Source organism: Pomacea canaliculata, linkage group LG1 (assembly GCF_003073045.1).
Source record: "Pomacea canaliculata isolate SZHN2017 linkage group LG1, ASM307304v1, whole genome shotgun sequence".
Lineage (NCBI taxonomy): Eukaryota > Metazoa > Mollusca > Gastropoda > Architaenioglossa > Ampullariidae > Pomacea > Pomacea canaliculata.
The window spans coordinates 5,645,726-5,670,281 of NC_037590.1; the positions used below are offsets into that span (position 1 = coordinate 5,645,726).

A 24,556-nucleotide genomic window follows, 5' to 3' on the forward strand; every position below is an offset into this window, starting at 1 on the left:
CCTCCCTTACCACACTTTCTCACCTACTCCTCCTCCTCGTCAGTCATCCTCCCAGCAAAGGTCAGGGTTGTTTCGCCTTGAGTTCATGGCCCAACCTTGACATGCACTACAACCATGAGCTCACGATTATCTCATGAGATATGAGGAGGGGTAGGAGAAAGTGGAATAGACGAAGAAACATCGAAGATGACTCCTTTGATAACAATGGCGTTTCATCAAGCATGTGGTCTTGTCGTTGACATCACTGGCTTCTGTATGAATATTGCTTCAGTAATCTAACAATGTTGTCGACTATTGGCATGGATGTGTTGGCTTGATGGACATGGTGGCATGTCAAGCTTTCTCTTTTGTATTTTTATTTTTGTTATTGTTTTTTCCTTTCCTTTTTTTCCCGATATTTGTCAGTTAAAGTTTGACCGGTTAAGATGTTGGGGTGGGGCGGGGGTGGTGCAGGTTTCTCTTTATGAGTACAACAGAATGTTGCGGGATACACCGCTGTCCAGTCTTCCAAACAACTGACTTACCTTTACATTACAGATTGTTAGTCATTATTGTTTTTATTATTTCAAATTATGTTTTTGTTGTAACCTAAACTGGGACAGTTGTTAGCAAAGCACCGAAAACACTTTTCAGGCGTCCTGGTCGTTGAGATGTGCGGCATCTTTAAAAGTTTTAAACCATTTTGTTTTGTTTTTAATTGTATTAATTGTATTAAAGCTGATTTTAACGTGCCACTATGTCGGGTACATTTATAGAGAGAAGTCTGAAGTATCGAAACAAAGAACATGAGATGAATAGGCAGCTGATTAGTCCCAACTCCGTAAAATGAACTTGAGGTCGCGAGTGGTTGGTCGGCTTTCAGAGTTTGTGATTTGAATAACTGGTAGAAGAGGATTGTAATCGGGCATTTTGGATGATACCATCTATCAGGAAAGCTTAGTTTGAAAAAAAAAAATATTTTGGAGGATCAAGTATATGAAGGTCAAAGATGAAGTGGGTGGTTGGGGGAAGAAGGGCGGGAAGTTGTCTTCCTTTTGCGGCGTCTGTCTGTGGACATTAACAGGCTTTCCACACTAACCCGAAGAGCACAGCTTCCATTTTAATTTGCTAGTCTCTCGCTCTTACTCACACATACGGACATTTTATTTGCTGGTGACGACCACAAGGTGCGCTTCCTCTTATCATAATGTTAACACAAAAACAAACATTTTATTTTGCTAGGATGCTAAAGACCGACAGTTTGCTGGGTTTGTTTCACTTTTTGTTTTATGCTTTCTTTAAAACTTTTTTTAATTTATCTTCTGTAATTGGAATGGTAGCTAGATGTTCGTGCCAGACTAATTCTCATCATCATCATTATTATTTTTTTATGTTGCTTAATTTTCTCCGGGGAAGATCTTTCCATGCTTGTGGGGGATTTTTGCCTGAGGTGCCTATTGTGTGCGTGTGTGTGTCTACGTGTGGTTTTCTTGTCTGTCCACTCCTGTGCAGCCGTCTTCGGCTTCCTCGGCCGCCTCTTCCGGCCAGGCCACGGGCCAGCACTCTTTGGCGCCGCTCTTGCTAGATGAGTGGTCTCTTCGCCGCAGCGAGCGCATTTTCCTGAGCGACACCAGCCCGCTCCCGTCCCCGAACCTGCAGCCTCCGGCCAGAGACGCAGTCAGCGCCGGCAAGTTGCCAGCCGCCCGGGACAACAGGTCTAGTAGTGTCAGCAGCCGCACGGGAGGGACCGCACGCGGTCGCCCGCCGGCCAACAACAAGGCGCGGAGGACCTCCAGCGGAGGCTCGGACCAGGCTCGCGCGCGACCTCCCAGCGAGGGGAGTGGCAAGGACAAGGAGGAGGCCCAAGACAAGGACCAGGACAAGGAGAAAGAGGTCGGTACCGTCGCCAAGGTTACTACTGCTGCTGCTGGTGGTGGTGGTGGTAGTGGTGGTGCTGCTGCTACTACGACTGTTAGCCCGGTGGTGACGCGGGAGAAGGTGAAGGACGAGAAGAGAGACCGTGACCTGGCCAAAGTGCAGAAGGCACGCAGTCTTCACGAGCTCACGCAGCGCGTCAAGCGCAAGTACAGCAAGAGCCTGTGCAAGAAGCCGGCGGCCCCCTCGCCTTCTCCTGCTGCCGACGAGAGGGTGAGATTTTTTGTTTTGCTTTGTTTTGTTTTGTTTGGTTTTTTTTTCATTTTTTTTTTTTTTTTTTGGTTTTTGAAAGGAACTTTCCTCCCTTGTCCATTCTTAACCTCCGCCCCAGCAGTTCTGCATCCCACCTCTCAAGCCCTCCACCAATTACTTTGGGACGATAATTATTTTTCTTTCTTTTTCCTCCAATGAGAAGAGTTTGTGCTGTACATCCAAAGTGATAAAGATCTGTTGGCTCTGTTGCTGTATGCACAATGTAACTGTCGTTGCCGTGCTACATACTCTTGCTGCTGACAGTCTTTTCCTGCAAAAGAATTTTTTTTCAAGTCCTACTCGAATCAGTTTTTGGAATTTTGTCTGTTGTCAGGATGAAGATCAAAAGCGTTTTTTAGTGTGTTTTACGAGGCTTGTTTCGGCGTTATCGGATCGTCTGCTCTCTACATCTGAAATGTTCCTCGGGGTTCTTTCTTTTGTTAAGATAGTGTGTTCTGTGCACGTGTATGCCCGTGCGTGTCAGACATGAAGATTTTGACTTTCGCTACTTTGAAGAAGGGAGGGGGAGTGTGTTTGCTGTCCGTATGTCAACATTTTCAGGCGAACAAGAATGCGGCCAGGCGCTAACTGGATGGCCTACACAACAGTCAGCAATACATAGCATCACACACAACAGTCGGCAGCATTTGCATGAGCCTGACAGTCAGTCCTTGTAAAACCTCTGAATAAGATAACCATGTACTTACTGACAGTATTCTTGTCTCCAGCAGAAGAAAAAGATCAAAGACAAAACCGAGAGCATCGCCAGGCCTGCCCAGGTGGCCAAGAAGGTGGAGGCAGATTCCGACTCGTCCAGCGAGGGGGACAACGTGCCATTGATTAATCTACGAGATCGCCCCGTGACCCCAGGTGAGTCGACACGCTCAGCTCGCTTACAATAGTAATAAACCTTTGGTTTATCTATTTCATAATCATGTCCACGAAGGAGCATGTTCTCGGGACAAGTGGAATACATTGACAAGACAAAGGAAGACGGGTAATAAAAGATAAACATAGAAGACAGAAACAGGAATCAGGGAACAAACAACACGGATGGAGAGTGTCATAAATCTGCAGAGAAAGACGAGCAGGCGGACTAGTCAATTAACTAATTGTATTTATTTGTTTCGGAATTTGCCACAGTGACGAGAGAAGACATTAGGCAGGTTGGTGATAACAATACCAATGAAATTCTTGGTGCGTCAGACATTGCAGGTGTTGGAAACAAGTATAACAAGCGGATAATTTTCTGTCCAGCAAGGGATGAAGATAAATCCTACATATACTTAAAAAAGATAAAGAATAAAAACTGGTTGAGAAATCAGAGGAGAGAGAGAACACCATCTGCTGAACATGTGCTAGCGATCACAAGCTCGGAGGTGAAGTGATGTGCATTGACATTAAAGGATTAACGGGAGTGTAGGAGGAGGAGAGAGGATGCCGAGCGACATCTTAATGTTTGTGTGCGTTAATTGCTCCTTCTTCCTTCGTGCTTCCAGCTCACCTGACAGATATGTTGACTTAAAATATTCTCCGTATAAACATGGCATCTGAGCGGCACAAGCCACCATTTTACCATGCCGCGGTTGCTATGCAGGAACGAAGGGGTTAAAAAGGTTGTGTCAGATTAGATGCATGCTTGCAACACCAGACAGGACATCTGTACCGGTCTTCTAGACAGGTGCACAGCTGATTAGATGACCTCCGCAACCTCTCAAACGGGGTTAGTGCCGATCGTGGCTTAAAAAATTGGATTAAAATGTTGGAAGGATGCATCTTGGCTGGACTACCGAGATGAAACCTTCTCTGGTGTGTTTATGTGTGAATGAAGAAGAAGAAAGAACTTTATTGATTAGGCCATCAGCACATTTCAAGGAGTGGTTGAGTTTAAAGATTGTCTTAATACTTGAATGGCATAGAAACACCAATAGACACAATCTTGACAACAATGACATCAAACCAATAAACAATACTCTTATTCAAGAAACATCATACGATGCCTGGATAGGGGTAGGTTGAACAGGATTGTAATGTTTGTAGTGCTGAATAACAATAAAACTATTGAGTAGATGACCATTACGAAACTTAACGGGTGTGAATTTGTCTCGGAGACTAGTGCATGCCGGGCAGTGGGTGTGAATGAGATAGAGAGTGTTGTTTATTGCATGAAGGGTGTATCGCCTGCGCTTTTCTAAACAGAAAAAAATAAATTACATGCCCGTAGCGATAAATCCATCAGTTTGATCCGTTTTGTGGGCAACCCTTTGTAGAGGATGGTGGGGCAGTGTTTGATGTGCCGGCCTCCAGGACCGGTGGCCATTGCCCGCGGACAGGAGACCAGCTGCCTCTCCTCTGGCGCGAGACAGGAAATGAAAGTTTCGGGTAGACCTCAGCCGTTAGCTTGTTTCTTGGGCTGGGGTAGGGGGGACATGTGGTGGATGAGAAACGTGGTGTGGACTAGAGATAGAGACAATGTAATCGGGAATTTTCTTTGATCTGCGGGTATGCAGGAAATCTTTCTTTTTTTAGTCTTTTGTCTTCAGTCCTGCGCTCTATCCTTGTGTCTGTATGTGTGCGCGCGTGTACGTCTCTAACCCACTCAGCTTTATCATTCTGAATGTTCTGCTTATCCAGTTAGCACACGCTCAACATGGCATGCTAATAATCAACTATTTGCAGACTTCTTCCGTGCAATACCTCAAAGTCAGTTCCACCGCTCTTTAGGTAGACTATGTAAAACTGTGGATTTACTTCTCGATATTTACTTTGGCTACTCTGCCGGTGTGTGTGTCGTGTGCAGAGCCCCCAGGCTGCGCCATCCGACAGGAGGACTTGAAGGAAGGCCAACACGTGCTGCTGTTCCGAGATGCGCTGTTCTACGAGGGCGTCGTGCAGGCCATCCAGCCGCCAGACATGTGAGTCCCCGGAGTTGTCCGCTCCTTCTCACGTGACCTGACCCATCTGTCCACCCCCACCTTCCCCTAGTCTTGCGCTCAACCCTGAAATCCCCCCAGTCAGACTATTTCCAAGGCTATGTTTGCCCGCGGTGATGGAATTCTAGCTGCAAATTTCACAGTTATTGTTTAACCCAGATGTTATTCTGTAAGTTTCTGTTCAAAACGTGGATTTCACTCGAAAAGTTGTATATAGTTAATAGCTAGATCCTCCATTGCACATGCGCACTCCACCAACAGGCCTTAGTAAGACCTAGCTGGGATGTTAAAAGCCCTCGGCTCCACAGATACTGATTACATTCTCGAGGCCAGAAACACCGTGGGGAGGGTCGGGGCAGCGGTCCATGTGATGTCCCCTACGTACAGGGTGCGATAACCTACATCATGTCTGCTTGCAGATACGGGGTCGTGGTCACTGGTCAGCGGGGTAGCCGCCCTCACATCTATTCCAGGGAGGAGATCCTGAGAGATGCGGTAAGTTGGTGAAAGCTTCGCATACAGTCAGCTGTAAAAACCCTCGCTTACAGTCAGCTGTAAAAACCCTCGCTTACAGTCAGCTGTAAAAACCCTCGCTTACAGTCAGGTGTAAAAACATACAATCAAGTGTAACAACCCTCGCAATCACCGAGACGTCTTGTGGACTTTCTTCCCTCCCTCTTGTCCTCCCACTGGCCTTTCTACACAAACATGATTCACGTCCAGACACACAGGAACACTTGTAAAAGACGGGTTTGGGCAGAAGAAGCCTTACTCCCCCTTGCTTCCCTCGGTTGTCTCTCCTGTCTGGCAGTCTGCCTGCGGCTGTTCTGGGATTTAAGCTATAAAGTTTCAGCGTGTATAATAGGATCGCCCCAAAAGTATTTCTCTTCTGCGGCTGACATTGTCTCTTTCATCTAGAGCCATCATTACTGCCAAGTAGAATCTCAATTGCTCTCTCGTGGGCTGCTCTTGCATGCCAGTGTGATATTAGGCCAGCCGCCATCGCCCTCCATCGACTGTTTTATTTATAGGGCAGAAGAAATTATTTCGGCATCATACACGGTGAGGCGCACACTGCAAAAAAGAAAAAAAAAGAGGAGAGAGGGGTGGATGGGGTACTTCTAATGTCTGTGTGAAAGTAGGGTGGTGGGGAAAGGTGGTTTAGTTATCCATTCTTGTCGGACAGGGGACTGGCAGCTTGGGGGAGGAGGAGGGAACAACAAATCGCTTCCTCGTGCGAATGGTCAGAGGGACTGGCTGAGGAAGAAGACTTAAGCTCTCAAATCCATCGACATATTTCTTTTCCATATTTGTAGTTCACATACGTTACCCACCACAACCACCACCACCACCCAACGTCCCCAATTTTCTGTATACTAACAAAGCTTGACACGACATAAGCGGAAAATTTGTGTTGGGTGGAGGGGACAGTAGGGTCTGGTTAATCTTTTCGCAATACATTCCAAGATTAGGTTGTCGTTGATGTTGTGGCTTGAGACCGAGGGTTAAAGGACAAGAAAGGGATTTAAAGGTTTTTCTGTGACCCTGGCTGTATTGCAGATCAAGGTCGTGCCGCCCAGTTCCCAGCGGTATGTTCCAGAAGGAACTCGAGTCTGCGCATACTGGAGCCAGCAGTTCCGCTGCCTGTACCCTGGCACCGTGGCCAAGAGTAAGTGATGCGATGATGACGATGATTCATTTCGTTTAATTATTCATTAAGTTTATTTGCGAAGCCCCTACCCGTGTAGACATTCAAGGCTCGGCAAGGGACTACGGCAGCTTTACTCTCATTGTTTGACATTTTAAAAGTAATTTGCACGTTAACTGAATCTTTAATAACAAACTCACACAAACATTTCGTTCTACAGCAAGCCCCAACCCGCACGTGACGAGTTCAGTCAACGTGGAGTTCGATGATGGCGACTCGGGGCGCATCCCCCTCGCTCATGTCCGCCTCCTGCCCCCAGACTTCCCGCTCATTAGTGAGTACCTTCAGTAACTTTACTATGAGTATTTGTTTATATATATATTACTGTTTTGTATCATCAAGCATTACTGACCTATCAGTAGCATTGCTCGAGGTATATCGGCTAGAAGTAAGTAGATGTGAGGTCGTGAAATATTGTATAAGTGAATGTTGTGTCATTAGCGGTCTGTTAGTCTGTTGATTGTGGGTGTTAGTTATCGGCATGATACTGGTCATACCTCCACTTAGCATCCTTTCTTTCCATTGTTTTGTTTTTCAGTGGGTAACATTCTGACTAGTCTTTGTAGGGTACCATATCTTCTTTTTTTTTTTCTTTTTTTTTTTTGTGGTGGGTTTTTTTTCCAAGTGTTTCTGTCTAGTCAGTGTATCTTGAATATTTGTAATAAATTGGTAAATAATATCTTCTTTTTGAGTTCAATACTATTAACATTTTGAGTTCTCAGTATTTCCCACAAGAACAATTTACAATCTTATTTATAGGAAGTGCAGTTCATAATATTATTTATAAGCATTTTCCGTTATTTACATCGTTAGGAGTAAAAATTCGTGTTGCGTGAATAAGCAGAGCACGTGTTTAACAACAACACCAAATATAATTATAATAAACAGTTAGTTGTACAATAGAGAAGGCTACCAGACAATTACTGCACGTGATACACATCATACAACGAGCCTCTTTGAAGCCTGTACAACTATCACAATGAGAGTGATGACGTATTCACATACACCTTTCACCTTTGCCCCGCACGTGACGGCTTTGTTTCTGACGCCATCTGCCCTCCTCAACAGCTCAGGAGCCCAACCCGTTGCTGTACTTCACCAAGCGACGTCGACGCACGACCTCCGATGACGACTTCAGCCGCTCGTCGGAGAACATCGCCGCCGCCGCGTCCGGCACGAGCGACAGTGGCGCAACCGCGCGGCGCCGCAACGTGGCTGACAACTCCGACACCGACAGCAGGAACAACAGCAACAGCAGTGCACCGGTCAAGGACCGTAGCGGGAAGACAGTCAGCAGAAGCAAAACATCTTCTTCCGCCATCGCCTCCTCCTCCTCTACAGTCAGCGGTCAGGGTCAGAGGGATGACCGGAAGAAAAGCAAGAAGGTCAGCAACCGATCCTCAGCTCCGCTCCTGCGCCCTGCGTCCTTTAACCCCAAGAGGGCGTGCGTGAGCAAGAACGAGCCTGACAGCAAGGAGGCGGCCTCGGACGACGATGAGGACGACGGTGATGATGAAGGCGACGAAGAGGAGGAGGAGGAGGAAGAAGAGGACGACGAGGAAGATTCCTCTGCCGATAACGAGAGCGGCGACGAGGAAGAAGACAGCCAGGAGGACGAGGAATCAGACGAAAGCGAGGACGAACCGCTGGCCAAGAAGAGCGAAAAGAAAAATGACAAGAAGTTATCCACCCTTAGAAGCAAGTCCACCCGCGGAACGTCGCACGGCGGCGGCAGCAGTCGTCGCAAGAAGAAGAAAGCGAGTAAGGAGCTAGGAGTGTATTGGCAATGTGGTAGTGTAGCTGTTGATTGTTTACTGTATTTGTTCTTTCTTACAATAGTGTTTTCGTATTACTTTCTTACTTTTCATTATTTGTTGCTTCTGAGATTAAGGCATATTAGCTTTATTCTCTCCTCCGTCATTCTATCTTATTTCTGATTTTTCTGTCCACCGCACCAATCTCTCGTTCTCTTCCCCGGTTCTTTTCCCCTCTCAGTCTTTTCTGTTAGTAAGATTAGTAACAGCTTTTTCTGTGTAGGTCATAAAATTAGTTTGTAACAACACTTTTATGTTGTTTTATCTTTTTGATTGCGAGGTGCAATTTTTTTTTTAGTTAAACACAGTTTTTGGGTTTTTTTTTAATTATTATACGTTTGGGAGAAATAGTGGAACAGAGGCTTGCTTGAAACATCAGGTGTCCTCAAAATGTAATATTTGTTTGGTTTGGTTCGTCACTGTGCCATTAAACCAAGTGTAAAATCTCTTATTACTTTAAGTACGAAACAAAATTCGAGAATTGTGAAAATAATATTTCTTCTTTTCTAAATAACGAGGGTTATACAACAGGCGCTCTTTTCTGTCTCCATGCAAGCCTTGTCACCCGGTAATTCTTCTCTATTCAATATCTCCGCGTAGGATTATCGTGTTACTCCGGTCCACCAGTTGAGCTCAGCCTAGGATTATCTCATTATTCCGGCGAATAGCGCAGCATAACTCAGGTAACAGTCTGTGGGGGACACGTGCCACACCCACGTGTCATATTCTTAGCGAAGGTTTAGCTCGCTGCTGGTGTTATTATAGTTCTTGCTGCTGGTGTTACTACAGTTGTTGTTATTGTCGCCATCGTGTGTTCCGCGTGTCTGGACGAACCAAAGAAGCTCGGGTTGTCATGTTTAGTTAATAATCTGGAAGCTAGGTTAATCAGTGCGGGAAGACCATAGCGCACCCCATAACCTCCACCCATGCAAACTAAAGCTACTTTCCTCTGCACGTGCAGCGTACATGGCGCCGCGGTTGCTATGGAGATGGGCTGGCCGCAGCACCAAGCGGCCCGGCATGAAAGGCAAAGCTCGGAAGGAATTTTACCGCTCCATCGTGCGTGGATCCGACCACATCATGGTGAGTAGTGTTCAGCTGTCGAGAGACTTGGTACATTTAACAAATCTTCCTTGATGATTGCTTACTTGCTTGCTTCCTCTCGTCCAGTCTGTGAGATGACCAAGGTCTTTTTTTTTTCGGATGATGATGGTGGTTACATTTTTTTCATACATACCAGAAGAAAGGTATATATTCGTTGCGGTCTTCGTTTCTGGGTTTTTTTTTTTTTTTTAGTTTGTTGAAAATTAAATATTGTGATCCGCCAGATTTAAATGAATCGTTGCCTGTCATTGGATACGCACCATGCAATGATCAAGTCTGGTACTTCGTTCAAAATCTTTTATTTAGACAGTTTCTTATTCGGTGTTTACCTACATAGTTACACCTGTAAGCACTTGTACCTCCGCAAAAAGAAATATCTGGGAACTTTGACAGGTGTAACCTAAATAAAACCGTTTGTGTGCATGAAGATAAAGATTGACATTTGTCTTGAAGCCGTTGCTTCCATAAGGAGAAATTGGCAATGACCTCGTGCAATGGTAGCAGGCCCTGTCTACATGAATAAGTAACCCACGAAGCCAGCACTGCGGAACTGAGAAGCCCCATTGGCCCAATCAGCCTCGCGGTGTCTCGCGTGTTCTTGCGGGACTCTCCTGGCTGTCAGTATGGCGTCTGTGGCCGCGGGGCCGTGAAGCCTGGCCTGGCTGTCTAATGAAGCCTGCCCAACATCTGAATCACTTCTCATCACACTCGTCTTCTCCTCCCTCCCACCGACCTCTCCATCGTCTTTCGGTTCCATTGAATCGTCAACACGTTCTTTCCTAAACATCTGTTCTGTGTTTTCTTCCCGAAAACTCACACTAGACACATTTACCTGTATTTGTTGTTTTTTTCCTTGTTTTAATTTTTTTCTTCTTTTGCCCTTCGGTTGACTACTTCTCCCCCATTCTCTCAGTCAGTTTACTCCTCCCTTTGTGACTCTGCAGGTGCCGTAGTCAGCGTCTGTTTCGACTTTGTGCACTATAATTCGTTCGGGTAGGTGTGTGGCTGTGGATGCGATAGGGGTTGGGAGGGATGGAGAAGGCACCCGCTTTGACATCTACATCGACTGTGATGCGGTGGGTAAGGGTAGTGGAAACATCGTGTGTTCTCTAATCACGGCCGTCTTTACTCTTACTCTCTTGCTGGCCCGACCTCTTGTCTTGAACTTTCCGTCCCCGACATCGGCTGTCTGTCTCTTGAATACCTCACGGGACGTTATACGTTCTGAACACGACATCTTGGTAGGTGAAAGGTCAGAACCGCCGAGATCAAAATGATTCCATCTCTTGTCCTCGTCCGACACGAGAAGAGCAATGACTAGAGGCCTTTATTTGACTGAGGAGGGGAGATGTCTCAGAGGATTAAAGGGTGAATGAGCGAAGCTAGAAGCTGAACGTTATTATCTTGAACGCAAACTCTTTCATATTCACAATTGTTGCTTTTGCTTTTTCGAACAAGTTAATTAATCATGATTATTATAATAATAGGAATTTAACTAGCGTATTTCCTACTTTAAAAAATACTCAATGCACTTTACAAAAAAGGCAAATATTAAAAAAAAAAATACCAAATGTATACATACACAGGACAAAGCATGTCAGCAATCAAACAGGCAGACACATTAACATACACGAACTCAAGACAGAGAAACTGCACACAAAACACGGCGGGTTTGCTTAGCATGATAGAAGACCAGCAGACATGTGGAGGAAAAGGTGAGGATGAGGTAGTTTGTGGAACCAACAGAAAATCGGAGCATTAACGGCGCGCACGAGGTCGACTCCACGTGGTAACGCATGAGCCAATGGCGACAGAGACGTGAAGAACACGCGGCGGCTAATTCCGGCCTGACACGAAGACACGTGACGCAGCAGTTGCATGAACAGAAAATTGCAGAACACTTACAGAACAGAGATGATAGAGTACAAAATCCTGGTGGCAGATAGATACAAAAATGAAGCAGCGGTAAGATGGTGCAGATGTGGCAGTAAAGCCGTTAGACAAGAAAGTGGTCAAAAAACAAAAGAAGCAACATGGCGCAGACACAAGAAAAACAATCCACAAGCTAGCAGGTGACGTAACAAGCACGTGTCAGGCAGCAGACCCGAACCGTGACGCACATCTACCAGCACAAGATAGACTTTGTTTGTTTATTTGTTTGTTTGAAATCCATTTGTACAGTACAGCTTTATCGAAATCCCAACAAAGCCGAAACCCCTTCATCATAGCCCTCCCTCGTCCCCGGCTGCCCCTCCTAACGAAGACAGCGCGAGCGCGCGAGCTGCACAAGCGACGTAATTTAATAAGCGACAGGCTGGCGCTAATGAAGGCCGTGGATTATTAATGAAGGTAGTTAGGGTGTGGAGACAGGCAGCGAAAAGTGACGAAGCTGCAACCATCTCCGGAGCCCCATTATTCGCCCTGCTGATCTTTGCTCGGATGGCGACCCCTGGAGGAAGTGACCCCTGAAGGAAGGGGCATCTGTCCCCGTCATGTTCCCTCCAACAGCTGCCAGCTAAAATGCAATCCCCCCTCACTCCTGTTTTTTTGGGGGGAAAGAGGGGTTCGAAACCTTGTCGGATATGCAGAAAGTGACAGCCAGTCATTATGATGTTCGTGGCGAGGTCTGTTTCTCAGATACAATTAACCTGCGGGGTACGAGTACTACCCGGGACTGTCGGGAGGAAACCAACGAACACTGAGGTCAGAGCAGACACATTTGTTTTAAATTGTAAATTTTATTTTATTTTACTTTTTTTTTTTGTGAATGCAAAGGTAGATTCTGAAGAAAATGAGAGATGGGGGCGAGAGGAATAACTTTGTCCATGAACTTCACCATGTCTGTGGTCCAACAACGGGGTGTAGGTACCTACATGTCGCACACTACATGCGCAAGTCTCACCACCGTTGGGAAGTACCCTACAGGTATCCATCCTATACCCTGTCCCGCAAGTCTGTGTTAGAACACATTGACATGGCAGTCATACCCAACCTTACTTTTATTATTCGCCCAACTCTTCTTCCCTCCTCCTCCCCCTCCCACTACCATCACCCACCCCTGCCTCACCCTTGTAACCCTTTCTGCCCTACGGAGACGACAAGTCATTATTGCTTCTTGGCGCGAGGACTGGCAGGGGAGGGAACCTCTTGGAAAGGGAGAGAAGTGGGTGCGATTGCGTGTGGAAGGGAGTTATTAGATATTCATGAAATTGTTGGAGGGAGCCCCATCTGTGACTGACAAGCGTTTGACGTTTGTGTATGGCTGTCAGGATTAAGTTAGCCGAGCCTGCTGGGCAGCTCCCCCTCCCTCCCTCAGTGTAATTGTCATGCAGAGAGGGGTGGGGAGAGGGGTGTGGGGTGAGGGGGACAGCCTGCAAAATAATTAAGAAAGAATTGGTGCTCGTGCGCGTGGATGCCTGCGTGCATCTATGCATGTCTGTAGTGTTATCTATGTATATGCGCGTGCAGGGAAGGCAGGCGAGAGATAAAAGTGGCGAACAGAATGTTAAAAAGAAAAAAAAAATGGAAGGTGAAATGAGTGCCCGCTGTGTAGCCTCATATTTCTTTTGTTACCGTGGGCGTTCTCATTCAAAGACGGTGGCACTGTCGCATAATCAAGTTGATTGATCGCCTTGCCAGCCACTGAGTGGGTAGAATCAGGGGTATTGTTGTTTTGGACACACCGGATTTGCCATAGACTGGTCCATTAGCGTCTGTTTCTTCTTTCCTTTCTTTCTCCCATCAAGTTTTTTTTTTTTTTTTAAATACTCAGAATATTTTTTTTAATGTTTTGTTATTTCGTATTAGGGCATTCCATTTATTTTAAACCCAGTCGTGCACAAGTAAATACCAAAGGAAACATTGAATAATGCTTAAATTGTGATTTCCGGTATCGTCTGTACACACGCACAGATCCATTTTTATATAAAAATTTATCTCAGTTTGAACAAGGGCAAGAAAACCAACGCGTGGACAGAAGTGAGCCACATTGTTGTAAATGCCGCGAGGCTAGTTACTCTTTTTTTTTTTCTCTCCCTCTCGCCTTTTCTTTCTTTTCTGCGTTGCTCTTTCCTTCAAGACCAGACCTGGGCAAAGGCCGACCCGCGGGCCGGATCCGGCCCGCCTCCTGTCTCTGACCGGCCCGCCCGCTGGTCCGCCCGCCAATATATATACTAAATATACAGTATTGGGTAAAACTGAGTTAACTATATTAGTCCGGCCCTCTAAAACCATCCCAATTTCTCATGCGGCCCCTTGGGAAAATTAATTGCCCACCCCTGTTCAAGACCCACGGGTGGACCTTCTTTCTGGTTGTGGGGAGCATGCAACGTACAAGAAGAGTGATGGAGGGGGAAAGTGTAATATGTAGGTACCCGGGGAAGTGGGGAGTAGATGTTGACATGCTAGTGAGGTGGATGGTCCTCTGCCACGTCGTCGGCGAACTCTTTGTGCAAACGGGGAAGAAAGAATAATTATCTTCTCCGTTTACGAACAGCCAGCTCAAGCTCACCTGTTAAGTCGCAGATTACAGTTGAGCTCAGATGTAAAAGTCGCTGAATTGCGGGACTATGTGACATGACCCTCGGCATTTGGTGTGGCCCAAGGTTTTTTTTCTCTCCATATTTACAGCAAGGCATCTAAAATGCTTGTGGTTTTGTTTTTGTTTGGTTTTGGTTTTGGTTCTTGTAAGCAGGACTGGTATTCGGGTAAGGCTTGATATCCGGAACATCAGGCCATCCATCGACTTTTTTGCTTATCACTTAATTTTCTCAGAGGTCTTAAAAACCTTTTGCAGCATCTTTAAGAGGGTTCACAGGTCAAAGGATTTTGCGCATTGCCGTAATATTTCGTGTGAACACCCTGTAATTAAAAGAATTGAGAGCATCCTACTGACATTTTTGTTTTGTTTTTTGCAGGTGGGTGACTCCGCCGTGTTCCTGTCCACTGGCCGTGATAACTGTCCATATGTAGGGCGCATAGAGTCCCTGTGGGCCAGCTGGGGTGGGCAGATGACCGTCAGAGTTAAATGGTTCTACCACCCGGAAGAAACCAAAGGAGGGAAGCAGTTGGCGCATCCGAAGGTTAGTTGAGGAAACAAGTCTTCTGATTGGTCAACTCTGTCGCTGAATATATATGAGAGAGAGAGAGAGAGATCATGTGCAGAGTTGTTATTTTTTCTTTGTTATCCTAATACCGGTCTGAATCCTTCAGTAATCCTTCCTAGACGAAACAGATTCGATACCCCGTCTTTTTAGAAAGCCACGTTGGTTTTACTTGCTTGCACCCAGATAAAAGGGTAACGCGCATGCGCGCAACCACACAAACACACACCCGGGATATTTAGCAAAACTTGTCAGGCAGACGATACGCCTCCAACTATTGTGCAACCTCGTTTATTTTGCTAGTTATCCCCTCTTTCCTGCTCCAGCTGCCATGCACAAGGGATGTAACTGAGAGCGTGTTGTTGTGGAGGGAAGTAACTGAGTGTGTGTTGTTGTTGTCCTTCAGGGGGCGCTGTTCGAGTCACCGCACGGGGATGAGAATGATGTGCAGACCATCTCGCACAAATGCCAGGTGCTGCCCTTCAAGGACTACATGCGACGCACGGCCGATGCCAACCGGCGGGGCCAGCCCCTGGGACCTAACATCTACTACCTGGCTGGTTACTACGACCCCACCATCGGCCTCCTGCGGTTCGAACCCGACGTCGTCTAAAACGAGACAACGAACCCGCGGCGGTGCGTCGAGGGCATGTCGGCAGTACGAGCTCCTGTCGGCGACTCGACGAGAGTTCATCATCTGGTCACGAGGAATTTCTGCAATTGGCACCTCCCTCTCTCCCTACTGGGAGGAGAACACCGCCTTTTTCTGTGAGGAGGATTTACACCATTGATATCAGGAGTGGAGGAGTAACCCCTCCCTCTGTACGAGGCGCCAAGTGTTGGAATGCCAACTAAATTGACGAATGGAGAGTTTTTTTGTGTGTGTTCGTGTTTTTGTTGGAGGCGGGAGGAGGGGAGGCTGTTGCCTGCTGCCAGGACAGCATCGAGGTGTTCCATCTGTTCGTGACCCGTGGATTCGTGTGATGGCATTGACCTTCGAACACGAGCGCGTGACGTGTAGTGGGAGGATCGCGCGCGGATGCACAGCATTGGCTGGGAGAAAAAAATTCTTTTCTTCCGATCGACATGGTGCTTATTGCTGATTGTTCAGTGAAACGAAATAATATCCTAGCTGAGCATTTCGGCACAGTTGAATGATTCTGGTCGTGATGAATTCCACCTCGAGTGATGGAGAATGGCTGGGGGAGACGAAGTTAGTGGACCAACGGTGGGAGGGGAGGAGATGTGGATGGGTCTGGAAGAGGATTGGGGGGAAGGGGTAGAACTGGCTTAGTCGAGAGACGTGTGTATGTCTGAGGGGAGGGAGAAACCCAACAAGACTGCTATACTCTGCAGCTGTTGTTGATGTTGCTCTCGGGAGCAGAAGGCAAGGAGAAGGTGTTGTTGCCTTGTACTGTACCTTACATGTTGGGCCACATTTGGAAACGACCGTGGCGCCACCAGGATATGTGGGGGGCAAGTAAATCGCATCGGGGGTTTGGGGGGCACGGGGGACATGGGAGAAGAGAATCACGGGGTTAGTGCTCTTGGATGTTGTCGTCGTCGTCGTCACTAACGGCGGTGTGTTGTCACGCTAGGTGGCAGTGTCAGTGTGCATTCATACATGGGAGCAAGAAGTCAAAGGTCACAAAAGGTAATTTTGTGATTTCTTGTGTCGGTTACCGAGGAGATGTACAGCAGCGAGACTGCTAGGACAGCTGCATGGAAAGCTGGTAAACTGTAAACATTGTGCGGACGGATGACAGGCTGTGGACAGCTGCACAGAATAATTCTGGACTGCGTTCAGCAGCAATCGGCACGAAGGAGGCTGTGTACAGTGACAAGGATTATTGTAAACCATCCTCTCCACTTCAGCAACCATCACCACCATTTTGCTTTCACGGCGCAACGCCTTAAATGTTGATGAATTACTTTATCATGCAAACTTTCATTAAGTATCATTTGTTAAAAAAAAATAATAATCCCGTCCTCCCCACTTCACCCAACCTCTGGCTCTGTAAAATACCTGCAAATGCTCTCCCACTCTCCCCACCCACCACCCCCACAGCTCACAAATGTTTTCTTCCGTAAAGTCTGGCACTTGTGCTGTGCTCACTGCTTTCAAGACCCAGGCGCAGAATCCGAGTCGGAGAGAGGTTCACAAGTTGAAGCACCCGAATACATGGCGGGTAGGTAGCCTTGCAGGTTGTTGGCAGACAAAGTGTAACTGCGCCCCTAGGTGTTCCTTTCGACCCCCGACGACTGCTAAGTTCTGCCCAGGACAGTTTGGAGCTCGCGACGGTTCTGACAATGCACAATGCTTTCGTCACATTCACATCACAGTGCAAGCCCAAAGGGGGAAAACCTGTCTTTCAAAATAATTATTTGCTTGAAAATGTCATTTGGTGTTTTTCACGGGGTTGTTACCTGTGTCAGCACTTCCCCCACCCTCCATCTCACCTTCATCCAGCACCTTTTCTTAAAAGGGACACACAAAAAAATGTGCGGACTATTTTTTCGCCCTTCGTCAGCAGGCAGAGCTTGCCACCCGGGACACGTGTAGGGACGATGGCAGCTCCACTGGGACGAGTGGTAGCAATAGTTTCTGATGCAGCATGGGGACGCACTGCAGTTTTTGATGCAAACTCTCGGCACTTTGGCAGCATAGGCTGGAAGCCTTAATGGGCGGAAACTCCCATAATATTCCGGAAGAGGGAGTCACGAAAGTCCTGGTGTGGCTCTCTGTTCGTGTGCATGTGTGTGTGTGCAGACGGGCGAGTTGTAGAGAGAGGAGGGAAGGAGGAAGGAATAACAGTGTCAGGATGTGCGAGTCGTGTCTGCCGCTGATTTATTTTTTTCTGTTTTTTTTTTTTTTTGGTACGCAGGTCTACACATCCTCTTGTATCCAGTCTGCGGGCATCAAACACACTAATAATGTTTATAAATTGTCATGAATACTGATAGTAGGACACTTTAGGTATTATCCGCAAACTGTTATTTACCGGGAAGATGTGCCCTCTGACCTTGTCGTTGGGCGGGCTTACCGGTCACTACCCTGCTAATGTCGCAGGCGTCGGGTAGGTTGATTGGTCATTACTCAAAAATGTTTTCGTTAATGTGGGGTGTTTTTTTTTTTCTTTCCTCCCGACATTTGAAGAAGTCACAGTCTGCTGGTAAACCGCTTAAATGTTTTCGTTAATGTGGATGTTAGTGTTTGTGTATTGTCCATGTCATTCACTTTAACGACTCTGAAACGGACACTGAAGAAATCGTTAAGATGTTGACCACGCTCTACACTAACACGCAGGCTCGTCATGTTGACAAGTTTATTTGTTTGTAGTGAACAGCTCGAGATTGTTATGTCACCCAGTTATGGACGCCTGCTTCTGTCGAAGACTTTAATTTTTAACAGTAGGAAACATTCAGATTATGCCTTAACATATTTTAATGTTGCAACAATGGTCAGTGTATTTTGTGTTGGTTTATTTTTCTTTGACAAAGGGAGAGGTTCATTTGTCTTCAGTGAAGATTTGAGTAGTAAGTGTGAAGCTCTTTCGACACAAAACTGAGTCTTTCACACCTTTTTTTTTTTTCTTTCCTCCCGACATTTGAAGAAGTCACAGTCTGCTGGTAAACCGCTTAAACGTGAACGCGCACTTTTGGTCGCGCGCGCACACACACCCATCCTGTTCCACCCCTCTGCCCACCCGTCTACCCTCCAGCAAAGAAAAAATAGTATTCTCTTTCCCGTTTCCTCCCCATCTACACCATGTGGAGAAAAGTCGGCGAGCGGCGCGTGTCCATGGCAACTAGAGTGCAGTGCCCATGTTTAACCCAGACCTCGAGAACCTTAGTTACTCACGCCCTTCGACCTTCACTGGTAACCCCTGACCTGTTGGTTTGTTGATTTTATGATCTTCCCCCAGATACAAGCCGCGCTTGATTTGAAAGGCGACCTCCAGCTGTTTACGAAACCGACACTGCTTTAGAATTCCAACAAACACTTCCCTCTCTCTCTCTCGGTTCGTGTGTACGTCTGTGAGTGTGTGTGCGCGTGCCTGCACGAGAGAGCAAAAACGTGTGTGTGAGAGAAGGAGAGGAGGGAGAAGTGGTGGTGGTCGTAGAGTCCCCTTCCGCTCATGTTTCAGAGGGTGAGACTGGCTCACAACATATGTAACAACATTTAGCAGTTACAATCGTGGCTCTGTAGGGACTCGAACCTTGGTTGATTGGTCAACTGGGTCCTGACTAGTCATCACCATCTCTCCCTAGATACAGGACAACCACCCAGGGTAGGGAAAGATGAGCGTGACATTTTTTTGTTAGTGTATTTCGCATAAAACGTTTTCCGACTTTTCACAGGAAAAACGAAAAAAGGCTTTCCGTGCAGCTTACACCCACTTGGAAGAGAAAATATTAATGTTCACACAATCGCCGTTGTTATTTAATGTAACTTGTAAGTAGAAAAAAAGCCAAATCGCTTGTTTCATCTCATTATCAGATGTTTGCTCTTTATACCACAACATGTTACCCGGTGATTTTATTGCGCTTTTCGATATTTGTTTTCTTTTGGGTGGATATTTTTCATACTTGGAAGTGGAGAGTTTGTGTGAGACAGAGAGGGGTGTGAAAGGTTAGGACCCTGCCTTTTATAGAAAGTTATTCTGGCTTCTTCTCTTTACCAGCGGATATTTGTAAACCCTTGTTTCAGTCTTAATTCAGTCAGGACCTGTATTCATGAAGCGAGGGTAAGTCGCTACCCGTGGACAAAACTTCAAACCTCACAGAATGTCCAGGCCATGTTGCTTCATGTTGCTATCCCCAGAAAGCATCCTTGCTACTGACTTTTAATTACAACTGTAGTTCCAAGGCTACAGCAACACCCTCAGAGTCCGGGCGCCATTTTATAACTACGGCGACAAGACGTTTGCCCTCGATGTACCCGAGACGATGATTTACTGTCACTTCATGACCTCGGCCACGGGTGGGCAGACGAGCGTCCACTTGACCTGTTAAGGGTGCAGCTAAGGTGCACACTCAGACCGTTTCATGACACCTTGTTGGTGTGTGTGGTTGTTGTAGAGGGGAGGCAGGGGCTGGCTTGACACCAGCTTCTCTGCCAGTGACTGCCGGGAGGGAGGGTCGGCCGCTCGCTCCTCGCTGAAGTAAAACTGTCAGCCGGGCTTGAACTGTCAGCCGGAGTGGAAGTGACAGCCAGTGCCATTGTCCCGGTGTGCCAAGTGCCACGTCGCTTAGCGTGTGGCGGGGTTGTCACTGAGGAGGGCACTACTCCCCCTCCCCGAAACACACACACCTCCCTCAGCTTGCTGCTGACCTCTGTGTCAGGTCTACCCCCCGCACGCGCGGCGTGTGTGAAATTAACACGTGCAACTGACAGCAACCCCGTCCCCCTCCCACCACCACCCCCACCCCACTCCCCTCTAGTGATGCAACAAACTGTGGTTGCCTGTAGCAACCTCGCCGCTGTATTTCCAGAGGATTGATGTCGCTCCTTTGACATCTTAGGCTTTGAGATGTTGACTGTTTGTTTCTGCCAGGTTCACTGGTTACACCGAAGGATTGTGTTCAAAACTGAGTCGCCGCAGGGTGTGCGTGCGTGTGTGAGAGAGTGAATATTTTTTTAATCGTGAATAAATAAATAAACATTTTTAGAACAGTGCACGCTGGCGCTCGTGCAAGCTGCCTCAGTGGTGACCCTGACTAACTTCTGACTGGCCTTGAACTCTGGAATCACGATCAGATTTGTTGTGCTTGGATACTCCTTTTTGCATTGCTGGTTTGATATCTTTTATCATATCGTTATCATGTTCATTGTAGATGTTTTAAAAAAACGAAATGGGCTAAACCTTGTACAGTTGATGAATCATGTCTGACACGCTCGTAAAAATTAGTGAGTTGTATCTGTGAAGAGTTTAAAATCGTGTTGAGAGCCGACACTGGACATGTTGGTAGAGTGGGTTCTTCTATTACAGATATTAAAACATTTTTTTCACTTGCACCGATGAGAAAAGAACAGGGCGCATATTGGTGGGTAGGACACCAGTGGGTTCAGTTACTCCAGCAAGCAAGCTAACTCCCGGTGTATGAGCCACTGAGTGAAGGTATCTACTCATCTACTCCACCAGCAGGAAATCGCGACAACGGGTGTAACTGCGGGTGTCTTTGAGGGTGAGGCATGGGAAACTTTTTTTTTCAGAAAAAAAATCAAAGAATCAAAAACGCAAACAAAAAGCTGTGGACAGTCAAACTTTGACCTGATGATGTCCGCAAGCAAGTATTAGACGACAAAAGTAGATATTTTCATTTGATCAAAATGTTCATTCTTCAACTGAACAAGGTGGGGGGGGGACAAAGGATACAGTGTTCATTACAAAGTTCCCTTTCATTTTTTTTTTATGGTGTCTGCTACTCTTACGAATTTAATGACAACGGTATTTATTGAGCAGTTGTGTACCAATAATTCTGTTCTGTGTACTTGTTTAGTCTATAAGAACTTTGTTCGCTTCGGTTGAACCCAGTCTACCCCAGGTGGAAGAAACTTATCGGAAGAGGTGTTGGGTAGTCCTGTCCCTAGTCCATGAATGCGAGGTTTGGGTGGTTATCTTCGGTTAGTCGATTTTCCTATTTGGGGTAGAGTAACAGGATGGGTAAATGTGCTTCATGAATGAGAATATTTCGACAGTTATTTATATGTGCGCAGTACATACTCGTCGGTGGTTAAAACAACAGTCAACTGCCTTTACCGAAACACACGACCGTAGGAAGAGGGTGAAAAAAATCACTTTTGTGTTATAAACCGTAGCAACGGTAAATTTACAAAAGACCGGAGAAACATTTCCACTTTCCTGATAATAAATGTCTACAATCTTGAAAGTCTCGAGCTAAAGAAGAGTAGAATGAAGGAGCCATGTGCAGATGGCAGAAAAAGCTTCTAAATGTGAACATTAGTACATTAGTACATTAGTACTGCTGCAAGATGTACTGTAATAATAAATATCTACAAAACTGTCGCAAAATAAATAATTCTTTTGACAGGCACAAACCCTTGCAGACAAAAATGGGCAGTAGGATGTTTTGTCTATTGAATTTAAATTTCACCATGTGATGTGATTGCCAAAAAATATAAAGCAACAAATAAGAAATAATACATTTATTATAGTTTGTGCGACCGGCTCTACGCCCCCACCACTGTCTCACAGAGGAGAAACTATTTTGCTAGTATTAAGAGGAGTCTGTCCGTATATCATGTAAATATATTTAAGTACGCGAAATATGTTGTGCAACAACAAAGAAATAAGCTAACTACTGTTTTAAACTAGTTACAAATATTAAATTAAGCTTATTGTCGTGCATTTTAAGAATATGTTGTTCATGTAAGTAAGATATTGTATATCTGCGGTTTAAGTGAGTGGAACTCTTTATTCTCTAAAACCACTTTGCTTTGTTTCTGCTACCCGCTATCTAAAATTATTAATTCGTGTCAGATTCAGAACTCTGATTCAAATCGCTCTTTATTCATGTCAGCGAGTCTGAAAATGAAATCGTGAGCTTGTAGAGGATGCTGATAGGGAAAGGATGTTAGAAGCTAAGCCACATACGCTCGAACTCCATTTTTGATTTGCGCACGGCACTAAGACAGCTGCTAGATGCTGATTGGATGTTGCCTTAGGACACCGATATAAACAAAATCCCTCATTGGAGCCCTGATAAATATGGCGACACAGGGTTTGCTTTACAGGTAGACATTTTCTCAGCTTCATAAGGCTCCCAGGGGTCGGGTGCATGGAGGTGTAAACCTTGCAGCTGTTATTTTCTGTTGGGAGGACCTGGCTTTGTGGGCATGACCGTTACTGTGCAGACAAGTATTTTATCAGCACAGTTCCCATCATCTTTACAAGGGAAGGGAGGGGAATCTAGGTATGTAACTACAGACCCAAGGTGTCTGGCTTTCCCCGGGGCTGCTCTTCCTCCCATCCATAACTATAGCTGCAGGTGTAAAAAGTACAGAGAAGACTTTTTTTTTTTTTAAGTACACAGAACTTTTAAAATTGTGATTACAGATATTGTGTTCAGTTTTATGTTTGTTTGAAGAAAAAAGTAGCTCCAGCAGCGGAATTATTTTGTTTCTGTTCTTGACGATTCCCCTCCTGGAGTGTATTTTACAGTTCATTTATGTGATGACTAGTTACATTATCTGTGCATATTAACTGTAATTGCAGTTACAACTGCGTTTGATTCAGAGACTTACCGAAGGTTGGCCTCTGATTGCGACTCGTGGTTGTTACTGCTTGCAAGGTGGTGAAACAGCAGCGGTGCACAGAAGTCAGACATGACAGCTCCAGTCACTGTTGTGTCGTTCCATTGGCTAGACATGGATGACGAAGGGTTTGTTTAGGACAAAAGTGATCGTACAAAAAATTTGTTGTGTAATTTTTTTAATCATTCTGTAAAAATAAAGGTTAAAGGTCGTTGTCAGCAGCGAATGTTTGTTTGTGCGTAATACTTTTCTATTGGGGCGTAGACAGAAATATTCTGGAAACTGTCGAGAACCTTAGTTTTTGGATAGTTCTCGAGCTCATGCTGCTTTGCCCTCGCCTTCATGTCTTTAAACTTCGCAACGACTGATTTCACTGCAGCCTTCATCTGTGTGTCACGTGTCCTCCCTCAGAAAGGTGCAAGCCTGCTACACAACACCTGTCGCCCTCACCCACCCAACAAGATTTCTGTTACTTATGCTGTACATACAATTCTTCGCTCACCACAACCGCTGTGACGATTTCACGTTGTTAACAATTTGTTTTTTAAAAGAATGAATTCACTTTAAAAGTGTTGGTCTGATGGTCACACCTGGAGAGCACGGCACTGAAACTCCATAGAGGCCGGGGTGGGTGGGATGGAGGGAAACGAGTCGTCCCGAGGGTAGAAGTGGGGAGGGGAGGGGTAGTCGCTGGAAGTTTGTGCCGGTTACAAGAAAGTGCATTTTTTTCTCCCTCTTGCTCACACTGGCTTCGATGCCGCGCGGCAGTTGGCTTGCTGCACGACGATTCTAGCATCTTCTGCCGGGGACCTGCAGGAGAAGTGACTTTATGGAGGATGGTGAGCAGTCTGTGGTCACTGTCACCTGGCAGTTACGCATTGTGATTATTCCCTGTTGGATGATGTCCATTTCAGAGTTTGTGAGAACTTTATTATTTTGTGTCGTCTGTCTATATATGAAATATATATATATCTATATGCAAGCATAACAAGGCTAATAATTGATTTTTTTAAAGTCCGTTGCCTGTTGGGCAGCGACGAAACGCATATACGATATGCGATGGGATCTCCTGTCCTTTGATAACACTGTTACGCAAATGCCTGAATAAATATATTTTTAAGATGTGAAGTGTTATTGTTTGTCTGTGTGCGCGCGCGGCGTGTGAAGGGATGTGTCTGAGAAAGAGAAGGAGGGAGGAGAAAAGAGAGCGGCATGCAAGTTTATTGTTGGTGTGTAAGTGTGCATGACTTCTTATTCGCTAGTAAAAATCTTGAGAAGAAATGACAGAATAAAGGTGAGACTGGGGATGGATGGAGATGACAATCGTTGCCAGGAAATGATGATACAGCGATCTGCGACACCGACGTGGCTGGTGAAGATTCTGACAGGATTCGAACACCGGAACCTTGGAAATAAACCCGGCAAACGTCTCGGGCCACAAAAATTTCATC

At 46.0% G+C, this 24,556-nt stretch overlaps 1 protein-coding gene across 4 annotated transcripts in view; it reads left to right on the forward strand.

The window, feature by feature from the left end:
* The window catches only part of LOC112562326 (mucin-12-like), a 145,484-nt gene extending 121,254 nt beyond the window's left edge, over positions 1-24,230 (forward strand). For 3 of the 4 annotated variants that reach the window (XM_025235536.1, XM_025235526.1, XM_025235553.1), the window contains 10 exons: positions 1,492-2,127; positions 2,895-3,036; positions 4,967-5,081; positions 5,519-5,594; positions 6,660-6,768; positions 6,968-7,081; positions 7,876-8,568; positions 9,583-9,704; positions 14,642-14,806; positions 15,234-24,230. In XM_025235536.1, coding sequence (XP_025091321.1) covers positions 1,492-2,127; positions 2,895-3,036; positions 4,967-5,081; positions 5,519-5,594; positions 6,660-6,768; positions 6,968-7,081; positions 7,876-8,568; positions 9,583-9,704; positions 14,642-14,806; positions 15,234-15,440 — 2,379 coding nt within the window. In that variant the 3' untranslated portion in view covers positions 15,441-24,230. The remainder of the gene's footprint in view (positions 1-1,491; positions 2,128-2,894; positions 3,037-4,966; positions 5,082-5,518; positions 5,595-6,659; positions 6,769-6,967; positions 7,082-7,875; positions 8,569-9,582; positions 9,705-14,641; positions 14,807-15,233) is intronic. The other variant, XM_025235546.1, reaches the window with a different exon arrangement.
* The last annotated feature ends 326 nt before the right edge of the window (positions 24,231-24,556 follow it).